General features: G+C 45.2%; 1 protein-coding gene across 1 annotated transcript in view; it reads left to right on the forward strand.

Moving 5' to 3' along the window:
* Positions 1 to 12,028, forward strand: part of MED12L (mediator complex subunit 12L) — a 692,480-nt gene that overhangs the window by 28,450 nt on the left and 652,002 nt on the right. The window contains exon 2 of the mRNA XM_040429951.1: positions 10,673 to 10,777. Coding sequence (XP_040285885.1) covers positions 10,673 to 10,777 — 105 coding nt within the window. The remainder of the gene's footprint in view (positions 1 to 10,672; positions 10,778 to 12,028) is intronic.

The following is a 12,028-nucleotide window of genomic DNA, read 5'->3' on the forward strand; positions in this document are numbered from 1 at the left end:
CTGTGGGGAGAGGTTAGTTAGAATCAAGAACCAGCTCCTCTTGGGCCAGTACGGGGTGACCAGGATTATTCTGGCCTTGTCCCTGAAGATTTTTTGGAGAACCCTTGGGATTAACGGGAAATGGAGGGAAGGCATATGCAAGATCCTAGTTCCAGTGCAGGGAGAAGGCGTCGATCGCTAGAGGCCTGTCCCTCGGGTTTAGGGAGCAAAAGATTGATACCTTTGTGTTTTTCCTTGTAGCAAATAGATCTACCAGTGGGAGGCCCCATCTCTGGAATATTAGATTGAAGATGTCGATGCTTAGAGACCATTCCCCCTGGTCTATAGTGGTCCTGCTGAGGAAGTCCGCAGCGCTGTTTAGGCTTCCTTTTAAATGAATTGCAGATATTGACTTTACATTTTTTTCCCCCCAAAGGAAGATTCTTCTGGACAGACTTTCTAGTTTTTGAGACCGTGTGCCCCCCTGATGCTTGAGGTAGGACACGGTCGTTACATTGTCTGAATAGATTTTTATATGTTGGTTCTTTAGTTTTGGAGCGGCTGCTCGTATTGTCTCCCAAACTGCCCTGAGCTCCCTGTAGTTTGAGGACTGAGCTGCAATTTTCGGAGATCAGTCTCCCTGGTAGAGGTCGGAGTATATTTTTGCGCCCCATCCTTTTACGCTGGCATCTGTCTGAACATGCACTGCTGGGGTTTTGAGCCAGACCATGCCCTTCTTTAGATTTTTTTTTGAAGCCACCACTGGACTGAAGATTTTATGTGGCCCGGGATCAGGATCTTCCTGTCGAAAGAGGACAGATGTTTGTCCAATCTTCTTAGAAGCCAGGACTGCAGGGCCCTGTAATGGGCCTGGCACCAAGGGACTGCTACCATACAGGCTGTCATTTGACCTAAAAGGCTCATTGTTTCTCTGAAAGAGAAGGAGCGACGTCCTAGGAAGGCCCTGATTGATGACTGAAGGTTCTGAATTCTTTCTGCTGGAAGGAAAGTTGTCTGTTTTACTGAATCCAGCAATACTCCTAGGAATTTTACCCTGGTATCTGGAACTAGGGATGACTTTTTTAGGTTTATCACCCAACCTAGAGCTGTCAGAAGGGAACAGAAGATCTCTCGATCCACTATAGCCTGATCCACCATGTCTGAAATCAACAAAAAGTCGTCTAGGTAAGGAACGACCGTCACCCCCTGAGACCTCAGTGAGGCGACCATCTCTACCACCAGCTTCATGAAAATCTTTGGGGCTGAGGCCAGCCCGAAGGGGAGAGCCACGAACTGGAAATGGTGAACAGACCCTCTGTGATCCCTCAATGCAAAACGCAGGAGCCTCTGAAACTGGATGTGAATAGGAACATGATAATATGCGTCCTTCAGGTCGATTGTACAAAGGAACGCGTATTTTTGAATTAAAGGAATGGTAGAGTTTAGGGATTCCATCTTGAACTTTTTGTAAATTACGAATTTGTTTAGCCTCTTGAGGTTTATAATCATGCGGAAGGAACCCCCGGGCTTCTTTACTAAGAAAAGGTTGGAGTAGAATCCCTGCCCCCGTTGAAGCTCGGGAACAGGAACCACTACTCCTAAGTCCAGGAGATTCTGGACCTCCTTCCAAATTTGGCTCTGCTGAAAAGGGGAAGAGTGGTGAGATATCAGAAATACATTCGGAGGGGGGGAAGATATCTCTATCCTGTAACCGTTCTTGATAAGTTTTTGCGCCCAGGGGTTGGGAGAAGTCTGCTGCCACTGTGCAAAAAATTGGGATAGTCTACCCCCTATCCTGGCATCACTGTTTCTCACCGCCCTTGTTCTGGGGATTAAGGAGGTACCCTCTACCTTTCCCCCCTCTTGGGTAACTCCAATGTCCGGATTTACCTTTTCCACGAAAGGAGCTATTTTGGGAGTATTGACTATGAAAGGAGGGTTTCTTTTTAGGGGTTTTCTCTTCAGGGAACCCTTTCTTTTTATCAGTAGCCTTCTCGAGAATCTTGTCCAATACAGCACCGAACACGTATTCGCCCGAGAAGGCTATAGAACACAACTTCATTTTGGAAGAGATGTCGCCTGACCAAGATTTCATCCAAAGTGCCCTCCGGGCAGCATTGGACAAAGCTGCGTCCTTGGCCGAGAATCTAATTGTCTCGGCGGAGGCGTCCGCTAGGAACCCCGTGGCAGATTTTAACAATGGAATAGAGTCTAGTATCTGTTCCCTGGATGTCTTGTTAATTAGATGATTTTCTAACTCCTTCAGCCACAGATACATAGACCTGGCGACTGAAGTAGCGGCTATGTTGGTCTTAACACTAAACATAGCTGCCTCCCAGGATTTTTTTTATAGACTGTCTGCCTTCCTTTCCATGGTGTCCTTTAACTGACAGGAGTCCTCGAATGGTAGCGATGTTTTTTTATTAACTTTGGCCACCTGGATGTCAATTCTGGGGACTTCGTCAAAGATCTTAGAGTCTGACGGGTCAAATACAAGGCGGTTCCTGAATTCCTTGGAAATCCCTAGTTTATTTTCTGGATGGGCCCATTCATCCATCACCATCTCCTTAATGTTTTCATTTATGGGGAATACACGGAGCGTCTGACCTTCAATCCCCCAAACATCTCTTCGTGAACTGTATTGGGTCGCTGGATGTCCTCCACCCCCATTGTATCCCTGACCGCCTTTAGAAGGTCACTCATCTTGCTAGGAGTGAAGAATCTTTTTTTAGAGTCCTCGACGATCTCGCCCTCTGATAGGGGGTACTCGTCGTCCTCCTTTTTGGAGGATGAGGCCTCGCCCTCCAAATCCTCGGAGTCTAAGGAGGAGATGTCCGCCATTCTGGGCCGTTTGGGTGGGCGAGCCCCCAGGGTATCTTCACGGAGGGAGGCTAGAGAAGATTTAACTTCCTCCAGAATCATAGTTCTAAATTCCTGCATAATTGAGGGTTGTTCTTCTCTTACCAACTTGGCAATACAATCTTTGCAAAGTTTCTTAGCATAATCATCGGGAAGCCTGACGGAGCACTGGATGCATCTGGCGGTCTTCCTGGGCGGTGATGCGGAGAGCGATGCAGAGAGCGCAGCAGGAAAGTGCTTGTGAGCATTTTTGTAAAAGACATCTGTAACGGATCGCCTGGAACCCCGACTGGGTACCTCCATTGAAGAATGCTCCTAGCGCTTCCCGAGCACTCCAAGCACTCTAGCCCAGCGGTCCCCAACCGCCGGGCCGCGGCCCAGGACCGGGCCGTGGAGGATTGTTAGCCGGGCCGCGGCGATCAGGGCAGTCTTTAACTCTGTACTAATGAAGCGCTTCATTAGTACAGAAGGACCAGGGAGCGGTGAAGGATCTGTACTCACCACTTCCTGGTCCTCGGCTCGGCTATCGGCTGTGCAGGGCTGCGCACAGCGTGAGGTCTCTCTGACATCACACTGTGCGCCGCTATACACAGCCAGCCGACAGCAGAATGAAGAATGAAGAGGATCGCGATGGTGACCAGGAGCAGGAGAGGTAAGTGTTTTTTTTTATTTTATTTTTATTTGCGCTAGGGGCTGATGGCTGACCTGGGGGACATGGGGCTGACATGAGGGGCTAATGGGGGGCTTATGGCTGACATAAGGGGCTAATGGGGGGCTTATGGCTGACATGAGGGGCTAATGGGGGCTTATGGCTGATCTGGGGGACATGGGGCTGACCTGGGGGACATGGGGCTGACATGAGGGGCTAATGGCTGACATGAGGGGCTAATGGGGGCTTATGGCTGACATGAGGGGCTAATGGGGGGCTTATGGCTGACATGAGGGGCTAATGGGGGGCTTATGGTTGACATGAGGGGCTAATGGGGGGCTTATGGCTGACATGAGGGGCTAATGGGGGGCTTATGGCTGACATGAGGGGCTAATGGGGGGCTTATGGCTGACATGAGGGGCTAATGGGGGGCTTATGGCTGACATGAGGGGCTAATGGGGGGCTTATGGCTGACATGAGGGGCTAATGGGGGGCTTATGGCTGACATGAGGGGCTAATGGGGGGCTTATGGCTGATATTGGGGGGCTTATGGCTGACATTGGGGGGCTTAAGTAATGGTGGGATCTGATGGAATATGGGTGTGTTGTTCGTCAATTTACGGACCTCTTGTAGGACTGCTTGAAAGAAGAAGTTGATATTGGGGAACATACTCAATGATGGCATAATGGTGGAAGGTTTGGATAGATTAAAAGGTCTCCTACCTGTGCCAGTCTCATTTTCTCTAAGCAAGTCCACGAGGTCCAGGAAGACTCCACGTTCATCCTCCGCAAGTTCCTGTAGTAGTGTAGGTTGAGCGTAAAGTAATTTGGAGCACAATTGCCTACAAAATAAATATACATCTTTTACAAACTCAAATTTGTCCAAAGTGCTCATCGTGGAGAAGGACAATCCTTTCTGCAAAACCAATTTTTCTTTCTCTGATAACACATAGGGGGAAAGATTTATAACCTTAAGCGATAACCTGGCACACAATATTTCGCTTGCGCTCTTTGAGACTTTCTTTCCCTCCATAAAAATGGGAAAATGCCTGTAAAATAACATACCAAGAGTATGCTGTAATTTTGAAAAAAATAAAAATAAAAATAATACAGGAAACTGTCCTGTGCTCACAAAAATATAGTTATATTTCTGGAGAAACAGGAGATTTGGGATAAGGCCGGCACTTAGGATAAAAGCCTCTTTCAATTTATTTCAATCTAAACTAATAAAATCACATTGCGGGCATAAATTTTAATAAATAGTCTGCTATGGCATACTATTCTGCCTATGGTTGCTGCTTAAAAACGGTCAATTTAATTTCTGCATCTCTACAGTTCAGTTTATTGTCAACTAGTTTGAGGGCATTCCTTATTTTAATATGATTATTATACTGTATATATTGGCCCGGGCTAAACCCTCCATTTCCAGCAGGATGTGCTGACAATCTGTTTGAGGAGCTCCACACTCCCACGAAGATAATGTCAGAGGAGAAAATGATCGGGCTCTTTATGATTGAAAGCCTGATCGTTTAGTTCTCCAGGGAAACACCAGAGTGGTCCATCAGTGGCTTACTCCTCTCTCCCCATTGAGAATTCAGCTGACAGCTATTGAAGGAGTAGGGGTACCTTAAAGAGGTTGGGTGAGATCATGAAAATGGAATGGTTTAAAATAAAAACTGATGTAATACTTTCTCTACCACCGTTCTTTGTTTTTTTATTTTATTTTAGACCATTCATGGGCTTGTCCAAAATTTGGTTTTATCTCAGACAACTTCTTTCAGACTGGTGTTTTTATGCCAGAGATCATAAATGATGGCAGCATAGTGCCCCCTAATAAACAGTGGCAGATTTAGGCTACTTTCACACTCACGTTTTGGCTTTCCGTTTGTAAGATCCGTTCAGGGCTCTCTCAAGCGGTCCAAAACGGATCAGTTTGCATTCTAATGCATTCTGAATGGAAAAGGATCCGCTCAGAATGCATCAGTTTACATCCGTTCTGTCTCCATTCCGCTTTGGGGGCGGACACCAAAACGCTGCTTGCAGCTTTTGTGTCTGTCTGATGAAACTGAGCCAAACGGATCCGTCCCCGTTGATTTACAGTACAGACCAAAAGTTTGGACACACCTTCTCATTCAAAGAGTTTTCTTTATTTTCATGACTATGAAAATTGTAGGTTCACACTGAAGGCATCAAAACTATGAATTAACACATGTGGAATTATATACATAACAAACAAGTGTGAAACAACTGAAAATATGTCCTATTCTAGGTTCTTCAAAGTAGCCACCTTTTGCTTTGATTACTGCTTTGCACACTCTTGGCATTCTCTTGATGAGCTTCAAGAGGTAGTGGAGGAGAAGGACCTCCACTAGAAAGGATGACTAATAAATCGTTTGATGCATGTATCTTTACAGAGGAAGATGTTCTAAGTTTGCTGTCTAAGGTGAAGACAAATAAGTCACAGGGGCCTGATGAGATACACCCAAAATTATTAAAAGAGCTTAGTGGTGAGCTGGCAAAACTGTTAACAGATTTATTTAACCAATCATTAGTAACAGGAGTCGTCCCGGAAGATTGGAAATTGGCAAATGTCGTGCCCATTCACAAGAAAGGTAGTAGGGAGGAATCGAGCAACTATAGACCAGTGAGTCTGACATCAATAGTAGGCAAATTAATGGAAACCCTATTAAAGGATAGGATTGTGGAACATCTAAAATCCCATGGATTGCAAGATGAAAAACAACATGGGTTTACTTCAGGGAGATCATGTCAAACAAATCTTATAGATTTTTTTGACTGGGTGACTAAAATAATAGACGGTGGAGGTGCAGTAGACATCGCATATCTAGATTTTAGTAAGGCTTTTGACACTGTCCCACATAGAAGACTTATCAATAAACTGCAGTCATTGAGCATGGACTCATATATTGTTGAGTAGATTAGGCAGTGGCTGAGTGACAGACAACAGAGGGTTGTAGTCAATGGAGAACATTCAAAACAAGGTCATGTTACCAGTGGGGTTCCACAGGGATCTGTACTGGGACCAATTTTGTTTAATATCTTCATAAGTGATATTGCAAAAGGCCTCGATGGTAAGGTTTGTCTTTTTGCTGATGACACAAAGATATGTAACAGGGTTGATGTTCCTGGAGGGAAACGCCAAATGGAAAAGGATTTAGGAAAACTAGAAGAATGGTCAGAACTCTGGCAACTGAAATTTAATGTGGATAAGTGCAAGATAATGCACCTGGGGCGTAAAAACCCAAGGGCAGAATATAGAATATTTGACACAGTCCTGACCTCAGTATCTGAGGAGAGGGATTTAGTAGTAATTATTTCAGAAGACTTAAAGGTGGGAAGACAATGTAATAGAGCAGCACGAAATGCCAGCAGAATGCTTGGATGTATAGGGAGAGGTATAAGCAGTAGAAAGAGTGAAGTGCTTATGCCGCTGTACAGAACACTGGTGAGACCTCACTTGGAGTATTGTGCGCAGTACTGGAGGCCATATCTCCAGAAGGATATAGATACTCTAGAGAGAGTTCAGAGAAGAGCTACTAAACTAGTACATGGATTGCAGGATAAAACTTTGAAGTAGAAAAAAGGGGGGTCAGTCAGCACATACCATAGCACCGCAATATTGCAAATGCTATACCAGCCAGTTAGAGATATTTGGCAAATCATTTTGTACAAAATTATCTGAGCCCGTCTGCCGAACGTCAAGGCAATCTCTAGTTAGACGGGTTCCTAACACTATATACCTGTTATGTGCCATGGCGGCTAACATACAATTCAGAAGGTGTAGGTTCCACTCACATGCTGGGCCCACCTGAATTTCTGTCATTTTCGGTGCCAAAATGGCCTCCATTGAATCCAGGGAAGACATGAACCAGCATGCACGCTGGGCCCACTCCACACCACCCCCGGCGCCACACGGTCACCAAGGACTGCAATGAGAGTCCACACACTATCTCTCTCCTGGTGCCATATGGTTTCAGTGAGTAAGGGGGAGTGGGCCAAGCTATATACTAACACTAATCAAAATCAACCTGTGAGACAAACGAGCTGGTCAGGAGTGCACGACTGGAGAGGCAGCCACGCCTCCAGCAAACTGTGAAGTAGAAAAAAGGGGGGTCAGTCAGCACATCCCATAGCACCGCAATATTGCAAATGCTATACCAGCCAGTTAGAGATATTTGGCAAATCATTTTGTACAAAATTATCTGAGCCCGTCTGCCGAACGTCAAGGCAATCTCTAGTTAGACGGGTTCCTAACACTATATACCTGTTATGTGCCATGGCGGCTAACATACAATTCAGAAGGTGTAGGTTCCACTCACATGCTGGGCCCACCTGAATTTCTGTCATTTTCGGTGCCAAAATGGCCTCCATTGAATCCAGGGAAGACATGAACCAGCATGCACGCTGGGCCCACTCCACACCACCCCCGGCGCCACACGGTCACCAAGGACTGCAATGAGAGTCCACACACTATCTCTCTCCTGGTGCCATATGGTTTCAGTGAGTGAGGGGGAGTGGGCCAAGCTATATACTAACACTAATTAAAATCAACCTGTGAGACAAACGGCCATTTTGGCACCGAAAATGACAGAAATTCAGGTGGGCCCAGCATGTGAGTGGAACCTACACCTTCTGAATTGTATGTTAGCCGCCATGGCACATAACAGGTATATAGTGTTAGGAACCCGTCTAACTAGAGATTGCCTTGACGTTCGGCAGACGGGCTCAGATAATTTTGTACAAAATGATTTGCCAAATATCTCTAACTGGCTGGTATAGCATTTGCAATATTGCGGTGCTATGGGATGTGCTGACTGACCCCCCCTTTATTCTACTTCACAGTTTGCTGGAGGCGTGGCTGCCTCTCCAGTCGTGCACTCCTGACCAGCTCGTTTGTCTCACAGGTTGATTTTAATTAGTGTTAGTATATAGCTTGGCCCACTCCCCCTCACTCACTGAAACCATATGGCACCAGGAGAGAGATAGTGTGTGGACTCTCATTGCAGTCCTTGGTGACCGTGTGGCGCCGGGGGTGGTGTGGAGTGGGCCCAGCGTGCATGCTGGTTCATGTCTTCCCTGGATTCAATGGAGGCCATTTTGGCACCGAAAATGACAGAAATTCAGGTGGGCCCAGCATGTGAGTGGAACCTACACCTTCTGAATTGTATGTTAGCCGCCATGGCACATAACAGGTATATAGTGTTAGGAACCCGTCTAACTAGAGATTGCCTTGACGTTCGGCAGACGGGCTCAGATAATTTTGTACAAAATGATTTGCCAAATATCTCTAACTGGCTGGTATAGCATTTGCAATATTGCGGTGCTATGGGATGTGCTGACTGACCCCCCTTTTTTTCTACTTCAGGATAAAACTTACCAGGAAAGGTTAAAGGACCTTAATATGTATAGCTTGGAAGAAAGAAGAGACAGAGGGGATATGATAGAAACTTTTAAATACATAAAGGGAATCAACTCGGTAAAGGAAGAGAGCATATTTAAAAGAAGAAAAACTACCACAAGAGGACACAGTTTTAAATTAGAGGGGCAAAGGTTTAAAAGTAATATAAGGAAGTATTACTTTACTGAGAGAGTAGTGGATGCATGGAATAGCCTTCCTGCAGAAGTGGTAGCTGCAAATACAGTGAAGGGGTTTAAGCATGCATGGGATAGGCATAAGGCTATCCTTCATATAAGATAGGGCCAGGGACTATTCATAGGATTCAGATATATTGGGCAGACTAGATGGGCCAAATGGTTCTTATCTGCCGACACATTCTATGTTTCTATGTTTCTAGTCCCCTGAAATGGTTTTCACTTCACAGGTCTGCCCTGTCAGGTTTAATAAGTGGGATTTCTTGCCTTATAAATGGGGTTGGGACCATCAGTTGCGTTGAGGAGAAGTCAGGTGGATACACAGCTGATAGTCCTACTGAATAGACTGTTAGAATTTGTATTATGGCAAGAAAAAAGCAGCTAAGTAAAGAAAAACGAGTGGCCATCATTATTTTAAGAAATGAATGTCAGTCAGCTGAAAAATTGGGAAAACTTTGAAAGTAAGGGCTATTTAACCATGAAGGAGAGTGATGGGGTGCTGCGCCAGATGACCTGGCTTCCACAGTCACCGGACCTGAACCCAATCGAGATGGTTTGGGGTGAGCTGGACCGCAGAGTGAAGGCAAAAGGTCCAACAAGTGCTAAGCATCTCTGGGAACTCCTTCAAGACTGTTGGAAGACCATTTCAGGGGACTACCTCTTGAAGCTCATCAAGAGAATGCCAAGAGTGTGCAAAGCAGTAATCAAACAAAAGGTGGCTACTTTGAAGAACCTAGAATATGACATATTTTCAGTTGTTTCACACTTGTTTGTTATGTATATAATTCCACATGTGTTAATTCATAGTTTTGATGCCTTCATAGTCATGAAAATAAAGAAAACTCTTTGAATGAGAAGGTGTGTCCAAACTTTTGGTCTGTACTGTACATTGTGTGCCAGGACGGATCCGTTCGGCTCAGTTTCGTCAGACGGACACAATCTGGCACAATAGAAAACTGATCCGTCCTCCATTGACTTTCAATGGAGTTCATGACGGATCCGTCTTGGCTATGTTAAAGATAATACAAATGGATCCGTTCTGAACGGATGCGGACGGTTGTATTATCTGAAAGGATCCGTCCATGACAGATCTGCCCAAAACGTGAGTGTGAAAGTAGCCTTAAAGGAAACCTGTCACACAGGGAATGAACATGATGCCGACACTGCGCATGCGCTAGCTCACGCATCGAGAGATTTCGGCGCTCCAGCTCTGTGACATCAGCCAGCAAGGAGGAGATTCGGAGGACGCGGGGCGGTGCTGGGCTCCTTTCCGCTTGACTCATCTCCGGACACAGGACTCATATCAGGTCATTTGCATATTGATCAAAAAGGTTTTTTTAACACAATAAAAGAGCAGAGAGCTGTGGGGACTGTGTATTGCAGATGTGCTAGCGGCCATCTAGCAGCCCATGTCCCCAGCTCTATGCACAAAATCCTGGTGACAGGTTCCCTTTAAATGTATAAATTAATTGAATCATTCCCCATAAAACTCTGTATCAATCTGCTCTGCTCCTCCTGCGCCATAACCTTCCACCACCTTTTGTAGTAACAAGTCTTCCTCAACTTATTACAGGATGAACTAACTGCAGTGAATGTGAAACAAGGCTTCAGTAACCAGCCGGCCTTTTCTGGAGACGAGTATGGATCGGCCAGGAACATTGTCATTAACCCATCTAAGGTAATAGCCTTCAATGCTTTTATTCTTTCTGTGCCATACTTAGAAACAATTGTCTAGCTCAAGAATCAGTAACCTCAGGCACTCCCAGAATCCTCCTTTCAATTGTGTGTGAGAACAGCCAAGTAAGTTTGCATGCTGGGAGTTGTAGTTTCACAGCAGCTGGAGTGCCAGAGGTTGTTGATCCCTGCTCTAGCTAGTGCTGGTCTTGTGCAATCTGTGCATTTCCTGCCACAAGAGGGCGCCATCACCTTCCCAAGTGTTCATTTTGCAACAGTGTGGCTACTAATATTCCATGCAATAAATAGCAGATATGAATTTGTCCTGTTAAATATGCATATCTACAATGTTTATTCCTTCAGGGCAAATTTTTTGTGCCATTTGTATGCTACTTTTATATGAGCATTACTTCACTAAGGAAAAAAAAAAGAATAAAATGGACAGGGAAAAAAAAAAAATGTAAATCAGTTATAAGAAATACCTTCCACTGTAAGCTCTGCCCAGCAACCAACCATTGTCATTGACTGACTAAACAACTGATGTAACTGCTGAGGGCACGTGACATTTTTGCAACTCTTCCCTAACATACGAAACACTTTTTTTTTTTAAAGAACATACAGGGGGTGAGTAGATAGGATGATACGGGCCTCTGTGGCTGGGGATATCTATGCCAGCTTTGAGGTATTGAAGATTTCAGAGTCAGGCACAATTTAGGATTGGAGATGCACCAAAAGTATAACAAGGACGAGGCATGCATATCTGTCTAATTTGGGCACATCTTGAACAAGCTAACCTGATTAAAAATACTATTGTATGATATGCCAGTCTTAGTAAAGAAGATGCTTAGTGCCTCACAGCTAGTTATGTAATTCATAATTTAGGAAATAAATAACTGTATTTTTCACCTTTATAAGACACACCTAACCATAAAATGCACCTAGGTTTTAGAGGAGGAAAATAAGAAAAAATATATATTTTTCATCGGACCTCAGCTCCGAGCCCCAATCAGACCCCCAATGTTAATCAGACCTCGATCAGACCCCATTTTAACCTGTTCCGGACACATGACGTACCGGTAGGTCATGTGTAGTTCCGATCACCGCCGCCCAGCGGGCGGTGATCGGAACAAGGTGCCTGCTCAAATCATTGAGCAGGCACCCGGGGACAATGCGCGGGGAAGGGGGGGGTCCTGTGACCCCCCGTGTCGTAGATCGCCGCAAACCACAGGTCAATTCAGACCTACGGTTTGCGGCT

Source organism: Bufo bufo, chromosome 4, assembly GCF_905171765.1.
Source record: "Bufo bufo chromosome 4, aBufBuf1.1, whole genome shotgun sequence".
Lineage (NCBI taxonomy): Eukaryota > Metazoa > Chordata > Amphibia > Anura > Bufonidae > Bufo > Bufo bufo.